This window comes from Caloenas nicobarica, chromosome 7 (genome assembly GCF_036013445.1).
Source record: "Caloenas nicobarica isolate bCalNic1 chromosome 7, bCalNic1.hap1, whole genome shotgun sequence".
NCBI classification, from domain to species: Eukaryota; Metazoa; Chordata; class Aves; order Columbiformes; family Columbidae; genus Caloenas; species Caloenas nicobarica.
In genome coordinates, this window is record NC_088251.1 from 29,978,937 (window position 1) to 30,001,985 (window position 23,049).

Genomic DNA, 23,049 nt, shown 5'->3' on the forward strand with positions numbered 1-23,049 from the left:
TGTAGACCTTTGATTATGCTGGCACAGCTGTTTGTATACTTCATTCGTATTCCGTATGGAAGCACTGGAGTCGGTCTGTCATCTCTGCTTCCTCGCTGTATGCATGTGTGTGCGGCAGGGGTGCTACATTTTGAAAAGCCAAGGCTGCAGACACCCTTGTTGCGTGGTCAGCAAGGGCTCGTCCCAGCTGCCACCTCACTGAGATGAGCTTGAACGGCAGCGTGACTGCTCCCCTGCGCCTGACAAGGGCTGTGTCCACCTCATCGGGGAGCACAAGGCCGGACAAAAAAGGGACGTGCAGGCAGGGCACAGACAGAAGAGGCTTTATGTACCGGGAGCAGTGAATATGGTGAGCTCCTCCCTTGAACTTCATACAAATGAGGGTCCTGCAGCAGCAGCAGAGCCCCCGTTGTTCCTGCATCGAGCTCAGAGAGTGGCGCAAATCTGGGGTCCCGTTGTTTGGCTGCATCTCCCCGCTGGGAGCACAGAGCCCGACGCTGCCGTTGCAGAGACCTGAAAAGCTGCTGGGCAGCATGTAGCTCCCAGGCAAGAAGCTGAGGAACATGAATATATTAGCATCCTTTAAGCAGGGATAGAATACTATTTGAGACTACAACTGTGATTTGGGACTATTAATAGAGAATATCCTATGTTAGTAGGACTTCTGGCATCTGTAATGCTGCTGTCAGAGTTGTAGTCCTTAAGCTTCCCTGCAAGGTTAAGAAGAATTATGCATCAGCTGAAACTGATACCAAATATCTGCTGTACTTTCATGCTGGTTACTTGATAGAGTGTGTTATTTCCTTGAATTATCCTCTATACCAGGATACGGCGCCTAGAAACTTAAACCCTCTTTTCCCAATCCCAAGTATGCACTGAGGTAATTCGTGGAACAGTTGTAATTCACAGGAAAAAAAAAAAAGGAGCATCTAGAAAATATTCAGTGGTTCTTTTCCAGTGTAGACATTTGTGTTCATGATTAGAAGGCATCTTTGTTACTAAATTGTCATTCCTTTGTTTATGGAAACACTGGGTTATATTCTGGGAAAGAATTTGCTGCTTAGAAATATGTAGCAGAAAAGAGAGTTAACCTTTTAACCATTTTGTTAGCAGTTAACTTTTTTCAAGTAAGGATCTATATGACATCATCTTCCTATTTGTGGACGAGATGTCCTCTTGTAACAGCAGCATGAACTTGAAACTGGTTTCTCAGTTTAACTTTTGAGCTTGGTGAGATTGTCAGGAAATTGGGCAAATTAGTGCTGCTGTTACCTGGGAAAGTTAAAAATAGAAATTATCAAAAGCCTTATTTTGCTATTCCTACATGTGGCCATGGTGGCTACATGTGGCTGCTGAAGGACTTTGTATATCTGACACCTGAAAATGTATTGTTTAAAAGAGCTTCCTTGGAAAACAGATAAAACTGTTGTGGCGATCACCATTGTATACTTGTTGCTGAATGGTACATGGGCACTGCTTTACAATAAAAAAAAAAATTAAATCCAACTAAGTTAAGTTTCCTGTGGCCACCTCAGAGCTCGCTGTGGGAGGGAAAGAGGCTTTTCTCTTGTCTGGAAACTAAAATGATTTAGTGCCTGACTGGTCTTTTGGGCCCCGGAAGCTCGTAGCTGAGATTTTGATTCTGCTAATATTCTTTGAAATTTTGTTAGTCAGGGCTTTCTCTTCTAAGGAATGATAGGATGCAACATAATAGGGTTTTAACAGTAATATGGAAACTCTTGACTTACAAAATCTACTTTTTGGCCTTTGATGTGCCAAAACCTTGTTACGCTTCATAGAAAGGCCTTTGATCCGTAGCTGGCACTGCAGGGTTTGTTACACGTAGCCCCTCTATGGGCTGTACGTGAGCCAGGAGCTGGTTTAAATATTTGATGCATTATATTTTGACAGAAAATTGTTTACATGCCCAAATTCTATTTTAAAAATTTTTTTCCCATGTTTAAAATGCTGTGTAAGTGCGTGTGAGAAGGTATGTAGTTATACAATTTACACAATGTATGGCAAGTTGGGAAATTGTGAAATTTGTAAGTGTGTTTTAGTCTGGAGTATTATTATGCTTTTAGATTGGTAAAATCAGATGGTAGAAACATAATTCTGTCTTTGCTTCCTCTGACAATTATATTGTATTTCCCAAACTTCAAGGACAGTGAATTTTTGTGCATTTTGATTTGCCTTGACATATTTTTCACACAAGAAGAAGAAAAAGACTTCTTAATTTATTAGTATGGATTAAAGCATTTCATTTGAGTGTTTTCTATTCCTCCAAGCATCAAAGTCTCTATCAGTTCTACATTTTGATTCTAAGCTGGTCATATTTTCTACTGACGTGGTGTTTGCTAACATTTTTTTCTCCATAGCTGTCATCTTTTGTCTATAGGAAGGTTGCGGATCTTTTATCTTTGAATAAATTTAAGAAGTAGAAAAACTGAAAAATGCTTGAAATACATACACATCATGTCTTTTGCCATTTGAATGGGTCTGTATGTCTTTAAAACTATCAGATGTTTCAAAGTCTTTCAGGCTTTCAGATGTATACAATATTGAGAACTTTTATTGTTGGGAATATGGAAGGGGGAAAAATGAAGCTCATTTTACTTATTTGGCTACACTACTGCTACAGTATTTTTGAAGTATATAGTGACTTCTGGTAGATTTGCTCAAAAAAATAACTTTTATTTTTGTCCTTAGTCTCCCACAAAAGCTGTATATAATGCTAGACACTGGAACCAGCCAGAATCAGAGGCTCTGCCAGCGCCACCCCTTTTGAAAACTCCCAGTGTCCCAGTAAGTAGACTGTTGTGGTTCTTTGTTGGGTTTTTTTGGTGTTTTTTTTTTTGTTTTTTTCAAGTTTAGTAAATCTCCTTTTAAGATTCACTGATATTTTTTGAAATGCAATTCTTGGTATCTGGTAATGTCACAGTCATTTAGAATGAAGTCTACCTCATGATGTGAGCCACTGGATATTTGACAGGAAAGAAATTGTCAATGGAAATACTCTAGAATGGGATTTTCCGTATAATTTCAATATACAGAAAAATACTTCAGTCAAGTTGTGTTCCCTCATCTGCAGAAATTAAGCTTTCTAGTAATGGACTCCATGTTGTCTGCTATGAGAACCCCTGAGATCAATTAGCTCATACCCATAGAGAACAGTAAATTGCAGGTCAAAAAGGAAAAACTTTAAAAGACATATTTATTTTTCCTTTCTAATGGAGTAAAGTATTGTGAATTGCTGACTTGATTCTTTACACACTATGAAAGAAACAGAATTTTCTGTATACAGCCAGAAATGCTAATACGAACATATCAGATACAAACAAGCTCGTCTACAAAAAAGTAGACCAGAGGTGAAAACAGTTCTTAAAGTAACTTGTTTGTTCAAAAATCCATGGTGGTTCTGAGGCTTAAGGTAATTGGTTTTTAACTCTTTTGAGACCCTGAGAATCCAGGGTCTTGGGCTTACATGTGTGTAAAAGTTGTTACTGATGATGCTGAGAGCATTGTACGTTGTCAGTAAACTTCACTTCATTTGCTGCCTTGCTGACAATACTTGCCTGAGAACAGAAAATCAGAAAGTAGATATTTTTGCAACGATAAGTCTTCAGCTTTTGTTGTTGTTGTTGTTACCAGTTTTAGGTTTGGTGGGGTTTGTTTGTTTTTTGTTGTTTTTAATTCCACCTGTGTGAGTGGTGTTCTGATACTAGCTCCTCTGATTTTATGGTTGGTTTTGGTTGCATCCTCACAGTATTCTGAACAGCCTTCCTTCGGTTCCTTCGTTGTTAACTACACTGCCAGGAAAATGCGCGACTCATTTCAAAATAACCATTACCACTAGTGTTTGAGGAGAGAGCCAAAAATTCGGTCCTGAATTTCTCCTAAATGCCTTTCTCAATTTAAATTATGTGCATTTGAACCAAAGCTTTTGTTGCTTACTGAATCTTTGCGTTGATACTGATTTTTTTTTTTTTTTATGAAGTACTCTTGATAGTGAACTTAAAGGCAGATTTGTTTGAGTCTTCCCAGACAGACTTTGACTAAATCCTCTTCAGGCTGGCAAAATGTCTGGATCGTTCATATTCAGACAAGCCATTTTGTCTGCTGTCAAACCTCCTCTTTGTAACTGGAACCATCAACATTAATTGAGGAATATGGCAGAGGCTTGGCTGAACAAACCAGTTAGGGGAGTTTGTTTGTATCTGCTCCTCATGTTATGATGTACATCTGAAGTTGCTTCAGTCACTTTTTAACCTTGATTTACATGTGCATAATTAAGATTCAAGAGTTAAAAGATAAATAAGCCTCGATCCAAATGTTCAGCAGTAATCCCTGTGCAGATGATCCTGCCTCTTTAATTTCTGTAGAAATTTCATACCTGCAAATCTGAGTAAATTTGTCTTGGATTTATGGTGAGAAGCCCAGAGCAGGCAAATTGCTTACGCCAAGTACTGTTTCTTATGGCCTCTCAAAGCTCCCTTGGAATGTGCTTTGAAGGGGAAGCCGTTAACCAAGACTTGGATGAGAAACTTCAGCACATCTCCTGTGTTCACAGACTGATAAGATCAGAGTTCTCCAGTATGTGCTCTAAACCAGCTTTTCAGGATGGTTTATTAGCATGTTGCTGCTGGAGCCAAAGTGAACAAATACTGAGGTGCTGCACATTGATAGAGGCAGCACGTAAAGAATACTCCGTTAATATAACAGGTTGTTTTGGTTTATATTTTAATTTTGACTGTTAACATACAATGCACAAGAAGGCTTTCTCTCAAAATATCCCCTGGATTGAGTAGCAGTTAATGCGTCCTCTATGCCTGCATATTAATTTAATTTTTTTCAGTCACACTTCAAAAAAATTCTCAATTTTTTAATCAAGGAAGCAAAGTACATTTTTAGAGACTGAGGGTGAGTAAATGACCACTGGTGTTGGCACTTGACAGTTGGAGGTCTTTTTCCTGTATGCCTTGTTTCCTGTTGTTTGTCTTCACGTTTGAATTTGTGCCAAAGAAGTAATCTGAACATAAGCTGACACTTAAGCTTATAGTAGCCTCAAACTAATACAGAGGAGTAGGTAGAGGAAAAACCTGTAACACTTGTCTGAGATGGCTGGAAACTTGTCAGTAGTTATTCTAGACCTAACATCAAGTTCTCTACTACCTGTTGTAAGTTCAGAATAGATTTTGCTGTATTTTGTGCTATAACATGTTGTTCCTAAAATACTAACAGCGCAAATATGAATAAGGCCAGTGTACGGAGAGTACCATGAATTTACAAGAGCGTACTCCACCTGATGGAGGCATGCACCGTGCCTCTCTTCTTTTTGTGGCCATTCGTTCTAGTGATACAAAGTCTACATTGGTAGTCTTCTACCTACAGGCAAAACACAGTTTGGAGTATGAGGTTGGCGAGGGTGGCTTTCTGGTAGCTACACCCTGAGTACCGTTGCAGGGTAGCCTCCAGTATTAAAGATGAGAACAGTGAGCAGAGAGTTTTTCAGCCCAGGCTGCGCTGGGGCAGCGATTGCTCAACGCTGCGCTCGCGTCCAGCCCAGTGCACTTCACAATGGTTCAGCAGAACAACCGCCTTGGTCAGTCCTGGGAGCTCCAGTGGAAGGGGGTAAGATACTTGTGTCAACAAGTCATAGTTTTTAAACACTGAACTTGGTTGGTTGATTTACCCTGAAGCTTAAGGAACTAGTGTAAAGAACTTTTTTCTTTTTCTTATTTTAGTTTAAAAATTCCACTGGAGCTTTTCTGACTACTGAGAACTGGTTTTTGTATTTAAAAATGCATATAATTTCTGACATCTTTATTTTTTTTTTTTAAGATTAGGTACATTATCACACAGCTTAGGTACATCTTTGTAGTGTAAGGCAAGGACTAAGGAGTCCCAAAATGTGAGTTTGACAATTGCACACCTGTACTGTTTCCTGATGTATTTAGTGTATGTTTACATGCTCAAAACATCTGCCCATTTTAGCACTTTCTTATTAATAGGTAAGGCTATCTTCAAAGGAGGCAATTCATAAAGATGATGGAGTTTTTAAGGCTCCTGCACCACCTCCCAAGGTGATAAAAACTGTGACAATACCTACTCAGCCCTATCAAGAGATAGTAACTGCATTGAAATGTAGGAAAGAAGACAAAGAAGTAAGTATTCTTAACAAATTTTTAAATAAAGAGTTATTGGTAATCCTAAGTATTGGAGGAACAGTGTCAAAATGAAATTTGGCTTTCCTATTATTTATCTGTTTTTTGGTCTAAATAGTTGAATGGCCTTCATTAACTTCTTAATGTCTCCTTGCACTCAAAACTGAATAGATTTTAAACTGTACTTGTTTGAGGTTATAATCAAGCCCAAGAGCAACTTACCTAGGTCAAAATATTTGTCTCTTCCAGTTATACACTGTTGTTCAGCATGTAAAGCACTTCAATGATGTAGTGGAATTTGGTGAAAATCAAGAGTTCACAGATGATATTGAGTACTTGCTAAGTGGATTGAAGAGCAATCAGCCCCTAAACACACGTTGCCTTAGGTAAGATATCTTCATATAAAACACTGAACTTCTATTTCAAAGAGATATTGAATTAAATATTCGTCAGTGAAGTGACTGTGCTTTAAAACGTTGTTTGGATAGTTACCTGTCGCTTCTGCTATAAAGAATAAAATTTGAAAATAATATGCTATATTGTGAATAATCAAAAGTAGTATGACTAGGAAGATGAAATAGAAAATTGTACAGTCAGAGACATCTTCAATACACTTGTTTTCCTTGCTATAAATTAAAAAAGCCCTTTTCTGCTACCTTTTCTTTGTTTAGTGCAATCTTATGTGCAATATCTGATCTGTTTTTTTAATGCAAAATTTGATTCTAAAATAAAATCCCTAATACTGGACAGTTTGGTTATAATCTAGAACTAACGTAATATTGAGATACTGTTAAGCTCCAACAGCCTGTTTTTTCTCTTCTGTTGAGAAAGAACACAGCTAGCATCCACTAGAAATATTGTGGCCTCAATATTAATTGGAAGGTTCCCTAACTTGTCTTGAGCTACTCATTGCACTCTTAGTATTAAAGTTACACATTATTGCAAAGTTAGCATAAAAAAAAATATGTTAGTCTTGCTTTGAAAAAGTTTGACTTAATATTGGTGTCCATTCCCTGGACATAAAGGTAATTAGAATAATGTTCTCTAACCACATTTTTTTAATATATACTTGTAAATTTTCTTCTCTATTTAGCGAAACTAAAATGGTAGGGAAGGAAAAACTTGATTCCACGGAGACAGGTGATGAGAACACTACTTGAGATTTGACTGTGGATGAGAAAAAGCTTTATATACTTTCAAGAAAGCTATTTAAAAAATTTATTCTTCATGTTGCTCAAAAACTAGCAATGGATATTGTTGCTGGAGTATAAACACAAGGAATTTATTATCCAGTTTGTGTGTGCATTATGATAAGAATAAATTAATACCATAATGACAATTAGGGGTGTTACACAAGTTGAGTGCACTTGATTTGCTCATATGGCAAACTTCCTAAGATCTTAAACTGACTTTTTTTACTTTCCAAATTAATATGGAATGTAAGTTGTATAAACACCATAAACATTTTTTCTTTCAGTTAACAAATTAAAAGAAAAGTATTTTTCCAAAGGAAATCAGTGTGTAAGGATAGGAATAGCCGTAAAAGAATCAGAAACTGGTAGGTAAGCTCTGACTGGCGCTGTTGTGATTGGAGACAGAAAGACCACTTGTTCTTTAAAGGCCATACCTGATGGATCCTTTATGATATGATTCCTCAGTAGTCATAGAGACTCGACTGCAGATTCCCTTATTACTCCACATTTAAAAGCAGTATATAAGATATATATTAATATATATAAAAGCAGTAGCCTCTATGTTGCCCTGTGCTCGAAATGGCAGACAGCTCACTTATAGAACTAGGGGAAGACTTCCATTTTTAAAACAGAACTGGTATGCTCATCACTGATGAGACTAATATATTTCTCGGATTTTCTCCTGAAATCTATAGTGTATCCATCAACCAGAAATGTGGCAATAAATATTAAAAAATATTTGGGTTTTTTTGGTAGAAGTATTGTCAGGCATGAGCGGGAGTAATCAGTCAATTAGATAGATAACTTAGATGACAATGGAAGCTCACATTTATATTTTCTGATAATGCCTTGATCCATAATAAGCTCTCCTGTGCCTCTAAATCAGAGGTTCGTGCCTAATCCATGAACATTTTACTTTCAATTTAACTATTTGAAATTATTTCAACTTTTGTTTGAAAGAAGCAGGTTCAGGGTACCCTTTCAAATCCTGGTTTTAGCCAATCTTAAAAAAGAGCAGACATAGTTTGGTGCTGGCAAGCAACTGTTGAATAAATTACTGCTCTGTTCACCAACTACAAACTTGCCTTACACAAATTCTAGAAGAAACATCCCAATAGTGTGTCAGGGTCTGAGGTACATGGTCAGTCACGTTTCGTAGACTTGTTTAACTGCCTTGTTTGTAACTCTGTTCGCTTGAGTTGTTCTAATCCAGAATTAATTTTCTCTAGTGTAATCAGCTTGGCGACAAAGTGCGCCATGCCCAGCTTCCGAATGCACCTGAGAGCACATGGGATGGTAGCCATGGTTTTCAAAACGCTGGATGATTCCCAGCACCATCAGGTATGGAGACACTGGGTATTTCAGTAAAGTTTGATTGTACCTGTCTACTTTGCGTGAATTTTATTCACGCATAATTCAAGGTGGGGCATCCACTACGTGCGGGATCAGTGGCTCCATTTGAGAAATCGGTTGTGAAATGAAAAATAAGAGCGGCTGTGTTCCAATGACAAATTCCCCTTCTACTGTTACGTGCTTCTGGGTTTCGAAATTTTTTTGGAAAAAAAGCTTTTTAAAAAAACTGACTGTGCTTTGGATTACAATTTTATATCTTCTCTTAAGCTTTTTTTTAATAGTTGTTTTGTTGTATTTGTAATTTCTTTCAGATAAAATACATTTGAAAGGAAACCTTTGTCCTTATATTTAAAGTGGTTCTAAGTGTTCATCTCCAGACTTGCTTGTATGTGAATTCTGTGGCTGTTGTGGGGCATTTTTCATGTCCTGTGCTTATCTCTTGGAGCAGTGCTGCAATTTCAGTTGTAGGATGCCTTGAGTGTGTGCAGTGTTTTGTGATAAAACAGGGAAAAGTGAATTTTAACTTCTTACGGTAACATGACTCAAGAGTTAAAAACTGTAGCAGTTTGGGTTTTCCTTCTTATCGACTTTACAAGTTCCATTCAGCTGTGATAGAAAACGCTTCTTGCAGGTGATAGTATTTTGCCAGCGGTTGTTGGAAACTGCCTCTGTGGGGTATCTGTCCCTTGGGGTATTGTTACAAAAGCTGAACAGAGGAAATGTTACTTGAAATGGGTGGTAGATATGTATACCAAATCAGGTTTATTACTTTTATTTAATAGATCTAGAAGAATGACATACAATGCAGAAGGAAACTTTGTACCCACAGAAACAGACATTTAAGAGATTGTATTTGACATCATACTGTGGGTAGGGGAAAAAAGCTGGAGAGATTTAAGTAACTAATTTAGAATAATAGCGTATTTTCCATCTCCTTAAAAAATTAACAGTGGCTAACTGTAAAACATAGGAACCAGGTTCAGTGCTTCATTGTGAACTGTCAAAATAGTGCCAAGTGCTACTAGAAATAAATGAAGTGCAGCCACGCTAGTTAGGACAGTCGCCACCTCTGAGTTGCAGGAGATCTGCAGAGGACAGTTCCAGTTCCCTGGAAATTGTACGAGCTTGCTCGGTGTATTTTTGGCTGTCTTTTCACAGTTACCATTATTCCTTCATTTTCAAAAGAACTAGCACATATAGTTCAAAAGGAAATTACATGCTATTATTAGTCTGCAGTAACAAAAAGCATTGATTATCTTCACTATTTTCAGTATACTTGATGAAATGCTCCCTTTTGTCGGGAAAAAAATGGTAGTTAATGTTTTCATATAGCTACAGTGCGTTCTTAGTACAGGTTAACACAATATTAGAAAATTACTGCTTTATCAAACTACTATTTAAAAATGCTAAAGTATATGCTCTAACTACTGACAGTATATGCTTCAACAATGACCTTCTCTGTAGAAGCTTGCTGCCTTTCTATACTACCCTTGCATTCACTCATTATTTCACTAAAATTTTAACTTGTTCAAAATGCATAGAAATTTCTCCACTAAATCTTGGTTCAAAGTAGCTTAAGAATAATACATCACACTAGGCTTTGCTCGCGTGGCTCAAATCCATTTAAGAGGAGTAAGGACTGGGGGTAAAAAAAAAAAAAAAAAGTATTTTCTTTAAAGTATTCTGGTGATAGGAAAGCTGCCACAATGGCATTGCTAATGGAAACAAATATGAGCGTGTACTGCATTCACAGCACTGATACAGTGGAACAGACTGAGAAAACAGGGGACTTCTACATATCCATAAAAACAGAAAATAGCAGTTGCAGAGGTATTTTTTTAACCAGCAAAGAAAACGTAACTAGTTACCTTAATGAGCTATGCCCCAAAATATTTACATGAAAATTACTTGTCCCACTGAATTTTTCTTGTAGATAGGCTTTTAAGCTACAGTTTCAGTTTTTAACTGACTGTCTCTTCAGCTATGCTCTAAAGTTTTGGAGTATTATTAATTTTTAAAATAAAAATTGTGTTTTCATTATAGATGTCAGTAGTTAAGCACAGAAATGTGGTTTTGTAATGTCTTCAGCATGTGAATAATTTAAAAAAAAAAGTGCATTAAATGCAGTGCTGAACCCTAGAAAATAACCATCTGTTCCCACAAGCTGGAGTATAAATAGAACAAGCAAGGGAAGACAAGGATGAGAGTGGGTGTAAATGGTCTGCCGTTTCTCAAGTATATGTTCAACTAGGATGTTTTCCTTAATTCTGTAAAAGTATGGAGTGCATCTCAATAGTTAGATATTCCACAAAATTTCTGTCTAGAGCAAATTCTATTTATTTTACTTTTTTTCTCCTCTTGACATTTGTTTGGGAGCAGAATGTGTTTTAAGCATCTTGAGGAATAGAAAGGAGGAGTGGGGGGAAGCCCACCCAAGAAAACAGCTTCACTGCTGCAGTCCATATGGATGGGGTTGTGAGGGTTTGATTGGGCTCTTCGGTTCTTTGGTTTAGGTTTTTTTAGGATATCGATCAAAACTGAGTTGTACTAAGCCTTTTCCCCTCACTCTCAACTTGGAATTCTGTGTATGATAGGACATGGGAGAGCTTTCAGGCAACATGGGTGACTGTGTGTAACACTTACAGAAGATCAGAGCAAAATGTAGAGTCGTTGCATTCAAGATTAAACCCACTTGCTTACAGGGACTGAGAAAAATGAGTTTTAGAAAACCTGGATCACCAGCTTGTAGCTGAAGCAGGTTTGTCCCACATTACAAGCACCATTCATGTTTGAGGTCCTTACTTTTGCAACATCGCTATTTCCCTGCTGCACATCAGCATTTTGAGGCTTATTGGCCCAATTGCCATCTGTATGTACGCTGCTGCAGGAACCCTGTTCTCGTTACACGTTCCTGCTCCTCTTAGCTTTGCAGCCTGAAACTTTCCGTGTAATGTTTTAATCCCCTGATTGGGTCCCTTCTGATCACACTTAACTATCTCAAAACCTGTGTGGAAGCTCTGAAGGGAAGTGTTGACAGAGCTTACGCAGCGGGAGAACCATCGCTCTCTGCGTAACAGTCAATTGGATTCAAAGAAGGGAGCCTGGGACAGGCCAGGGCTTGGTACTGAGGTGTCCAAAATGAGTGTGATTGCCCTTATCAGACTTTGGAGTATCAGTAAAGCATTTCTGAGTAGTGATCTAAGAACAGTCTCTGACTCGTTGAAATGCCTGAATATTGGCAGCCCAGATTATAAATTCAGCAGTTTCCCTCTTTTAAAAGGTGCATAGTTTGTAGTTGATAGAAACTCCTTTAGGGGATTAAGGGGTTTTTTGTGGGGTGTTTTTTTGTGTTTCTGTTTGTTCGTTTTGTTTTGGGTTTTTTTTTTTTTTTGGTTTTTACCAGGGAGCTCACCTAGATAATGCTGGTCACTAGGAAGTGGTTCTTTATAGATGTTGCTTTATTAGATCCCACGATGGCTGAACAACCATTAGCAGAGCAAACTTGGTTTCTCTGGGATGCATGTGCTCCTGTGTCTTCTTGTAATAACTGCTGTTATGAAGGAACAGAGTGTTCTTCTAGGAACCTGAAATTTCTGAGTTTAAAACAGTAGCAAGTGAATCCAGAGTAAATAATTTCTGTAATTAAAATTGCAAGGTTTACTGGAGAAAGTTAATAGAAATTAAGTGAAAACAATGTATACCCTGTCTGTGTAGACAAGCCACATAGATTGCTTCCTGCCTTTTATCTGGTGGGCCTGGAGCAGTGATATTCACAGCTAAGATTTTTTAATTATTATTATTTTTAACTAAGCCTGTGTTTTGGTTGTGTTCTTGAAAGGAGATGTAGATTTGGAAGCTCTTGCTTCCTTCGGTGTTCCAAATGTGCCTTTGGTAGTTAGTCTTTATTCACCTGAGGGTTTCCTTGACTCAGACAGGAAGGCGTTTTAACATAGTGTTTGATAGACTGTCAGCTGCCTAATCCTGTTTTGGAAATGCTGATACTACTTAGTATGACCAGGTATGATGATTACTTCTAAAATAAACGGAAGCAGCTAATGATTGCATTGGTGGTTGGCTGAAATCTAAACAAGATGTTCATCTGTTATGACACAGAAATGCTGCTCTTTCCTGTTGGGCTTTACAACATGCACATCCCAGAACTAAACTTTTCTCAATTTTTATTTTATAAATTAAAAAATGGAATAGATGCGTGCAGCATGTTGACTCTTGAGACTTGAACTCAGTAAGACACACACACACCTCTCCGCATCCCCCCCCACCAGCTCTTTTTTCCTTCAGATACCTCCAAACATTTCTGAAAGTATTGTGTCCTGCACAACTCAGTTCTCATGAACATTTCTCCTCCGTAGCATAACTGGGAGCTCACCTGGACAGGTGGTTTCTTGGTGCAAGTGCTGTACTTCCCAGCACTAGCGACAAATAGCTTTGATCTCTTCACTGTCATTTGTCCCTTCCTGACAGTCACCTTCTGCCTTTGCTTTTTTGGGTCCTCACAAAGATTAAATTTAAGTTCTTCGGGCAGTAAGAGGACCCTGTACACCGATTCTGCGTAAGACAGGGGTGGTCAAGATAATAACATTTTCTTGTTAAGGACTGATGGGAATGGGGTAGGGGAGAAGCTGGTTTGTACTCTGCCTACTTCCAAAAAAGCAGAACTCCCCTGGAAATTAAGTGTGCTTATGCTGGAAAGGTTTGGGTAAACTATTGACTGACGGACCTGCTTGGCAGAATTGAAATGTATGCCACCAAGCGTGCTTTTTTTTTTCCCTTCACCTTCGCATGTCAACACTGTCCCCATGATCTCTGTATTTTCTGGTGCTGTCAGCAGCTTATCTCATCGAACCAGAATGTTCACCTACCTTGCCATGTACCTTGTGCTTTTTCACTTTGTTCCTCTGCCATCTGTCTCTTCTGTAATACCGTGTTACTGGCATTTCTGTTTCTTATTCTGTCTGCAGCACAGAGTCCCTTTAAAATAGAAAACCCTGCTTTTCTACTAGGGTTTTGTAAATGTATTAAGTGATTTATGTCTCAGTTGTATTGGTTAGAAGAATGCATTAGCAACGTGCTAGAAGGAGTCTATGTACAACAGTAAATGCTCATGCAAATGCTGGTGTAGATTGGGACTTGTCAGGCTTTTTCTTTCATAAATCTTCAGCTTGTTTATTAAACTTTGTAAAAGGTTTGCCTAACATGATTACTAAAAACTTCTTTCTTTCCTCTTTCAACCCAAGAACTTGTCCCTTTGTACAGCAGCTCTAATGTACATTCTGAGCAGAGATCGTTTGAACATGGATTTAGACAGAGCTAGTCTAGATCTGATGATACGGCTTTTGGAATTGGAACAAGATGCTTCTTCTGCCAAGCTGCTGAATGAAAAAGACATGAATAAAATTAAGGAAAAAATTCGGAGACTGTGTGAAACGGTTCACAACAAACATCTTGATCTTGAAAACATCACGGTGGGTATCATGCTTTTATCTGAAAGCCATGACAGTAGTGGAATGCTTAATAAAATGGAACTTGTAAGTATCATCCTTAATCTCATCTCTCCCAGCCAAGGAGTCATGATGTTTTGTGTACCTTCCGTGTATATACGACTGCACTGCGAGTATTTTCTTCTTTAAATTTGAAATTTCCTTTCTAAAAGGCTGTTAGTAGGATCGAGTTTTGATGTTCTTCACCTGTCTGATTCATCATTCACTCCTGCTAAGGGTAACTAGTTAAAGGTAGCAATTAAAAACAAATAACGCTTTAAATAGCCATGTGTATAAAGACCACATTTCGATCATTTGACTCTGTTTCTTTGCCCAAATTTTATATATGCATTCACAAAGAATGGGGGTTCTTACATGAGAATAAGAGTATTGTGTGTTAAATTCAAAATATAGTGGAGGTTCTCCCATTTAAAAAAAAAAAAAAAAAAGCATCCTACAGAAACTGATTTCTCTCTGCCCAAAGTGCAGTGGCAGATCTGTTGATTACCATAAATGTGGTTGAATTTTTTTCTTTCCTTCCTTTCTCAAACATACGTGTTTTTTCTGAATGTATCTTCAGCTGCAACAGAGTGAACTGGTTTTGTTTAAAAATAAATTTGGTCATGGTTTGGTGCTAGCATCAAGCTATCTTGAAAAATAAAGGGTAAGTTGCAAGTTGCTTTTTGAAAGAGTATATTTAAAGAATTGCTGACAGATTGACTAGATGAGTGGTCATAGATGGCAAAAATTAGTGATGTGGTTTTGCTTTCACCATATTTCAGTATAACAGATATTAGTATGATCCTAACTTTTTAACATCTTGTAATAGCCTTTTAATGTTTTAAAGATTCTCATTAGCTTTTTGCCATTTTTCACATAATACTTACACCCAACAGGAGAAGCTTCTGATTTATAATGTTTCAACTCCTGCTAGTAATCTGCAGTTGTATTCCATTTTAGGTTGGATTAAACGATAATATGTCTTGTTGAGCTGGCATTTTCTTTTGTAGTTTTTGTGACTGTTTTGTCGGTTCAGGAAGGATTTGGTTTGGGTTTTTTTCCAAAATTCTAGCTATGGAACAGATAGCTGAGTTGGTATGAGAAGTCATTATTATGTAGCAGTAGAAAGAGCTGAATTTTGAGGGAGGAAGATGATATCGGTGACGTAATTCTTAACCTTGGTGATCAGTTTGTGGTGACAAGGGAGAATTGTTTGAGTTTTGGTTGTAGGCTTATTTCCTACTGACCTATGAGACCTGCAGGTAGAGGGCTGGGATTTTCTGGCCTTGGAAATCTGTGAAGGAAGAGGGGAGTTTGAGATTGCTTTTTCCACTTTCAGCTTACTCTCTCAATTCCCATGACACAATCTGAAGATATCAACACAGAATGAAATTCATTCTCTAGGTGGTGATCAACTAGGAATCTGTATAATTAGTGTCTTATTTCAGTGCTGGTTTGGCACCACAGGCAGCTCACGTAGCTCACAGGCTGTCGGTGCCAGGATATCTTTGGCACTGGAATGTGTAAGACAGCTCCCTTTATTAAGCACGGAACAGCTGGTGCAGGTTCCTCATTGCTAAAGCATCCAGCCACACAGACCACTGTCTCCGATTGGAGTTTCTTTGTAGTTATAATCTGAGCTAGCATGATGCTTTTTCATGAACTGGAAGTCTGTTCTTGTGGGTTCTTAGGCATGGGTTTTAAAGGGAGAGGATATATTAAAAGGGACTCTGTCTTGCAAGGAAGTTGCCCATGAGTAAAGAGTTGTAATCACAGGCTATCAGTTTCAGCTTTTTTTTTTTTTTTTTTCCTGAGGCATCTCTATTTCTTAAAATTATGTCGAGCTGTTGTAAATGTGTTGAATACTGCATACTCACATATGGAAACTGGTTCCCTCCCAGCTGCACCATCTAGCAGCAGAGACTATATATTGTTTAGAGAATATATGCAAGCCAAATGAGATGATTAGGTTCTCTTCCAATTTATGATAGTAGCAATGGTAAGTTGAGACAATAATGAACTTCATATATAGAAGATGAAGTTGCTTTCACATAGATCTGTCATGAGATATAAGAAGTAATCTCTGTACCAGACGACAGGCAGAAAACTCTAGCAAAAATGCAGATCTTCCGGGGGTGAAGAAAAGATCTGTGCTTTTTCAGACACGGACATATCCACTGAGAAACAGAAGGGTTGCAGCAGGTGCTTTGATAACTCCAGTTTGTGCCCAACTGGTAACACCTTCATTTTTTTGAATGTTACACAGATCAAACAAAGATGATCACTACTGCCAGTCTCTTTCCACAGACAAGGTTGTTTGTGTGACTATCTAGAAGCTAGATTGGACGAATTTTTGAGTACTCAAACAGGAGTTCGAAGGAGTTTTCTAGACTCCTATGGAAGTTAAAAAAGTAGTAAACCCAGAACTGAAAAGGAGTTCTCAGTGGGTTGAATTTGTTCCAGATTTTTTTGCTGTCTTAGAAGGTGATAAGAACTTTGCCTTCATGTTAGCAAATGGCACTTGCCTGTCAGTCAGCACAGCCCTCTGGCTGATGCTGGCAGCTGCCTCCTCTCTGTAGAATCAGAACGAAAACTTTCCAAAGTGACTTCTCTTTTCGGTTGGTGAGAGAGGTTATTCTGCTTTTTCACTCTCAGTATAAGGTTGAAAGCTTAAGTATTTTGAACCTTTGGTGTTAGAATTTCATAGTAGTTGACATAAAAATTGGATAGAATGGATTACTTTTCTCAAAAGCAGAACGGTTACAAGATTTGATTCATTTTATTTTTTAAAAAGTGTGTTTATGCCCAGTATTGTAAATATCAAATTATATTCTCCTGGCGTTTTTTGAGGTCTTATTGCCCTTTGGCAGAAAACTAAGCACCGTATTTTAAATATTGTGTGGCCTTTGAGCTTTCATGGTGAAGATGTTTAGGAAGCTAATTAATCATTTGTAGCTGTTAAGATCTCTAAGGAGACTTTAACCAGCTTCTATCAATCTGGTTTAGGTTATGCATAATTTCAGACACCCATGTTACAATATTTTCAAGCTCAATCTATGAAAGTGACAGGAGTCATCTGAAGAGGATGGGGAAGCTTTGGAGAGTTTAGGGCTCTGTCAAGCTGCCGTCTTCAGGTGCTCTCCCCTCCTCCCTCAATACGCTTTCTCATTTGGCTGGCTTCAGAAGGGAAGTTCTCCATCCATTGCTTAAAATATCCTCATCTCCTTTAGCATTATGTTTTTTTATCTTGCAGTTTTTAAAAGTGTGAGGTTTTGGATCTTGTATCTCCCAGTGGTGAGCTGAGAACACTTGTTACAAAGTGTGCTTGGTTTCCCTCCTGTGGGAAGGCTGGGTGAGCGGCTCTTGACAATAAGCAGATTCCCGGGTGGTGAAGCAGTTGCAGGAGTAATTGCAGCTTTGTCTTCCTTTCCTCAGTGATGGGGAATTGAGATGCTGCCAACTCGGGGAGGATGGACCTATTGTAGATTTGCCGCTGTTGTGTTCTATTGTGTCCGCCCCCCAACACTTTTATGACCCAAGGGCCCTTCCATTTCCACTGGAGAAATGCTGTTCCGAACTCTGTGCTTACCAGTGACAGTGTGCTGCACAGCTTGTTCCTGAAAACCAGAAATAACTAGGTTTGGGTGGCTACTCTTCTTTATGAAGACTAGTCTTCAACTTTATTTTCATCCTTGGAAACCAATATTTCGAAAACAAGGAAAACAGCTGAAGATGTTGGGGCGGCTCAGACAATTTATAACTTGTTTTTTCCAAGACAAAGGGGTGTTCCCTCCAGCCTGGTGAGTTCTGCTGTTCCCGGGAGGTGCTGAGGTTTGAACTGGTGTCCCGGAACGTGCTGCACAGCGCGGAGTCAGCACCGCCCTCCTTGAAGCATCACTAATCAAATGTGTCAAGGAGGGAACACAACTCCAGAGTGGTTAAGTTCAGTTTGCTTTAATGAGATCTTATGGCTTTTTCTCTGACCTTTCATTGTTGTATTTAGGTACCATATATGAAATTATTAAGCCTATAGTAGGCCAGATTTGCCTGTGCATTTTCCGGATGTTACAGAAGTCTATACTGGTCACTTTTGTGAAGGTGTAAATTTATGTGTATATATGTTTTATTATCAACACTTGCCTTTTATGAGAAGCCTTTGGAAAAAACAAGTTATAGTCATGAGTTAATAAATGGTGTTTGGTTAAAAACATTGCAGGGAATTAACTAAGATAATCACCTAAAATCTTGTTAACTTCCATTTGCAGGGAGTAAATTTATCTTTGCTATTGTTGAATTTTGATATGTTTTCCTCTTTAAAAAACAAAAGTAAATATAGTAAGATTTTTATACAGTGTTTTTGTTTAATTTCTATCCTCAAAGAGTTTAAAATTAAAACCACAAAATACCTACATTAAAATCAAATGTATTCTACAAGCAGCAGAACAAATGTCTTGGGGAGACAGAGCAGCAGTGTTCGCTGTGGCTTTTCTTGGGTTTTCTCCTGCCTGGCTGATTTGTCCATTTCCTTCCTCCACTTGTTTCTTTTGATAGCAAGAGAAACAGATGAAAGGAGCTGCCTGGGGTTTCTAGACTATTAATAAAATCAAGAAAAAGTTGAAAATGCAAAGTACCTTTTTACGGTACTAAGTCATTTTTTAAGACGCATATTTTTCAGTCCGTTCTTGCTCCCTCTGGTGGTTCTTCTACTCAGAGCCTGTACTTCCGTGTTTGTGCTTTTTATATGATGTGTATTTGTGTGATTTGATAGATCGGATACAGCTGCGTATAATTATTTCACTAATTCTGGAATCTAACTCTTTCAGACCGGGCATTTGGCAATGGAAACGTTACTGTCTCTCACCTCCAAACGAGCTGGGGACTGGTTTAAAGAAGAATTGCGACTTCTAGGTGGTCTTGATCATATTGTAGATAAAGGTATATTGGAGATGCTGCTTTGACAGTGTGAAAAATTAGTGAATCTTACTGAGATGTTTGCTTTTCTTAATGTTCATTTCTGTAGTTAAAAATAGAAATGTGTTTTTCAGCAATGTTAAAAATAAAGTACCTAAATATCAAGTCACTGGAAAATATTAGTGACTTTAATTGTTGCGTGTGGGATTGAAAGTAGTTTTAAGGTTAAACAGAATGCGTATAATGTGTGAGATCAAAATGGCTTACGCTTAGAACAGATTATTGTGTTACATATCTCTGTACAGCACACAAATACAGCATGCTTATTCTAGAGGAAAATCTCCTTTGCAGTCTTCTAGAATTATTTTCAGGCCTGATATTTTAACTAAATATCCCAGAAGAAGTCAGTGCTTCAAGCAGAAATGCTGGGGGTTTTGTTTTCTTTTTTTTTTTTTTAAAGATATATCTTGGTTAGGTTTTTCGGATCAGCATCTCTCAGATAGGAAATGGGACATTTCTGAAGTGAATTCTTGAGCTGAATAAAGCTTGGTCTTCAGTAAGCAGAGGGGTGCACAAAGGAAGGATCGAAGAGATGAAAACATTCAACTTGGACACTGTTTCAGACTTATAAAGTGTGGGGAGAGTGTGCGCTGTGTATCTTTTTTTTTTTTCTTTTTTTTTTTCTCCTTCAAAACAGTGCATTACAGTCAAGGAACACAGTCGTGCTGTGCAATCTCTTCATTGTCAGTAGAAAATCAAATATACAGATAGGTAATTTGTGGCAACAATCACAAACTTGTAAAGCCAGAACTGTGGGGTTTGGGTTTTTTTAGTTTACTTGGAGAAATGAAAATCTTTGAATGCTGATCATGTCTTGGTGATTGTTTCCTAGTGTTAGAGTTTTATGAAGTGTAAAGCAAGGTTGATAACAACTCTCTGAGTAGTTAGTTTGTACTCTTGGCTTTTGAAGACCTCTTACTGATAGCAGAAAACACCTTATTTTTGTTGTTTAGTTAAAGAATGTGTGGATCACCTAAGCAGCGATGAAGATGAAGAGAAATTGGTTGCTTCATTATGGGGTGCAGAAAGATGTTTACGGGTCTTAGAAAGTGTGAGTATGAGCAGTTGCATTACTTTTCTGAAAACCGCTTTTTGTCAAACAGGCCTTTTCATTGTTACATTCTTTCAATATACACTTACATAATAACACTATAATGTTTATTTTTTATAGAAGATACTAGCTTTCTGATCTTTATCAGGGTTTGTGGAATGTTTGACAATTTCTTTTACCGTTCTGCATGCATGTAAAATGCTGCAGGTTTCTTTTTGGTAAGAATAACTGAGTGTAACGTAATGCTTTTTCTTAAGTTCCTACAACAAGGTGCTGTTTATGGATGTTGTTTTTGGGGCATGAGTTTGACTCTCTATTGTGTGTCTAGTAATAACAGATCATTTTAGAAGCAGTGTTTTCTTGGAAGCAATAAATTGACATATATTTTACGAATTGATACTTTCAAACAATCGGGTGGCTAAGCGCTGAAAGAAAAAGCTGCCCTGAAAATCAAACTAGTCTTGTAATCAGTTGAGCATGTATATTGAGATGGTAGATTATTTTTGATAAGAACTTTGAACACGGTGCCTTTGTAGAGCTTAATGGACAGAAATTGTGAGCATATGCTTCTCTACAAGGCCTTATCTTCCCGAGTTTCATGTTTGCTACTGGTGTTGCCCTCTTTGTGCTGTGACACAGTAAGCAAGCAGAAGAGTGGTGTGGGCATCAGAAAGGTTCGGGTTCAGAGTACAGGCCAATGGATCTTAATGAACATCTTAAACCCAAGTTAGAGGGTAAATAGCTACAGCAGAGACTTGTTTTCTTCACTGAAATAGAAGGACAGACTCAAAGAGCGGAAAAGTAAGCTAAAACCTGAGAAAGAAGAACAGTTGCTGAAGCACTAATTCAGGGGTATCTGTGTAAAAATTAATGGCACTTAGCTCTTCACCTCCCTTTTGAACAGCGAGAGAAGAAATTTCAGGTCCAATTTCTGCTTTTATATTTGATGGATGGAATTTCCAAGCAACAGCAGAAGAGCCTTGTTTAGTGGTAGAATATTCGAATTTGAACTTAAGGGTGGTTTGTGATGCAGTAAGATCCTTAGGAACTTGGGAGAGATGACAAAAATCAACACACCAAATAATGCAAATATAGAGAATAACTTTTACTGTTTCTGAAAATTGATTCTGAATTTCAGTCAAGGTAATCAAGGAAAAACTTAATTTTTTTGGTTGGATGTATAATAAGCTCTCAGAAGTGGAGTCGATGTAAAGTCCTAGAAATAACATTACATATATAATTGTATTCTGTGTTGTATTTTTATGTATATTTACATACACATATACACTTACACACGTTAGGACACTGTAGTCCCAGGATATAGATTCAGGGTTCTGCTCTTGCAGTACACTCTGCCACACAGTTTCTGCACTTACTGTATCAGGGAAGATGGTTTTATCTTCAGTGCCACAATTTTATATGACTCATGACAAGGTGAAAACTCCAAGGAGATACTGGGCAATAAGTGAAGGTTTACACTGGATAATAACGAAGAAATGTGCAACTGAATAAAGTGGGGTGGTGGTGGAAGGGAATGGTTCTCTTTCAAGGAAAAAAGTCCCATTTTTAATATTACTTTCTCCTCCTCTTTCTAGGTAACTGTGCATAATCCAGAAAATCAGAGCTATCTGATAGCATACAAAGACTCACAACTCATAGTCTCCTCAGCTAAGTAAGTTATAACAAAAAGACCTTTATTGCAGAGCACTGCACGTGATAGCGGGGGGGAAATATTATACCAGAAGATTCTACGAGGGAAAAACCCACAATTTCCACTGTTGCTTTTCATGAAGTAATGCTAAAGTTAATTTAGGTGAGGGTACTGGTAACTACCTGAGTGTTACCAATATATAGTGCTGCTATTGTTGGTTCTGGAGAAGCTGCAGACTGTGGATTCATCTCCTCCTGTACCAATTTAATATGAACACAGAAGAGGGCAACTGGGAAGCTACATTTATTTATTGTGTTTTCATTATGCTTAAACGTTTACTGAAATGGAGCATAACAGAATTGACAGTGTAACTAAGAATTAAAATAGTGAAATTCTATTCTTAGCTGTTCTCCCTGGCAAAGACGCTTGTACAAACATCTCTAACCCATTTATCAATCTGGGTGAGGTCTCAGTTGACTGGCAGAGATTGTATCCTTCTTCTGCTCATCATAAGAGAACAAATTAAGCTGAAAATTTGACTTTGCAGATCTCGTTGGAAGCATAGTTTCATGGTTGTAGTTTAGATATTTTGAGTATTTATTTAAATTTAAAAAAATAATTCAAGAACAACGAACACATAAAACCCTCACAGTTTCCTATGCTATTTAGACCAATAGATATTTTTGACATTTTTAGTTGTGTTTGTAATTGAAATCAGTGTTGCCAGTTTAACATCAAACTAATGTCATGCAGTAGAATCATGCCTGTGGTCCAGTACTGTTATGAAGATTTTACTGCTAGGACGTCATATGTCATCTATTTCTTGCAAACTGGAAATAGCTCTGAAGAAAGAAAAGAGAACATTTAGACAACACTGTTAGAATAATATTGTCTAGATGGTCAGAGGATATGAGAGGCTGGGTTTGTAGGGAGAGGAGATACCTTTTGTAAGACCATGTGATGAAGTTGGAAAGAAAAATTAACTTTCACTCTTGAAATCTCAAACTGATAAATCTCTAAGCCACAAAGCTTTCCTGTTTTTTGTTTTCACAATTTGAGTTGAACTCATAAAAGATTTTATAGATTATAAGTTTATTATCTCTCCCTACAGACTGGGCATCTGGGTGTCAGAAAAATTCTGCATAAGCTCTGTGTTTGAGGTTTTTTC

The 23,049-nt window shown here is 37.8% G+C and overlaps 1 protein-coding gene across 6 annotated transcripts in view; it reads left to right on the top strand.

Moving 5' to 3' along the window:
• The window catches only part of WAPL (WAPL cohesin release factor), a 151,580-nt gene that overhangs the window by 120,349 nt on the left and 8,182 nt on the right, over positions 1-23,049 (top strand). For 5 of the 6 annotated variants that reach the window (XM_065639094.1, XM_065639093.1, XM_065639097.1 and 2 more), the window contains 8 exons: positions 2,710-2,805; positions 6,012-6,164; positions 6,414-6,550; positions 8,587-8,698; positions 13,966-14,193; positions 19,032-19,143; positions 20,133-20,230; positions 21,826-21,902. In XM_065639094.1, the coding sequence (XP_065495166.1) occupies positions 2,710-2,805; positions 6,012-6,164; positions 6,414-6,550; positions 8,587-8,698; positions 13,966-14,193; positions 19,032-19,143; positions 20,133-20,230; positions 21,826-21,902 (1,013 nt within the window). The remainder of the gene's footprint in view (positions 1-2,709; positions 2,806-6,011; positions 6,165-6,413; positions 6,551-8,586; positions 8,699-13,965; positions 14,194-19,031; positions 19,144-20,132; positions 20,231-21,825; positions 21,903-23,049) is intronic. The other variant, XM_065639099.1, reaches the window with a different exon arrangement.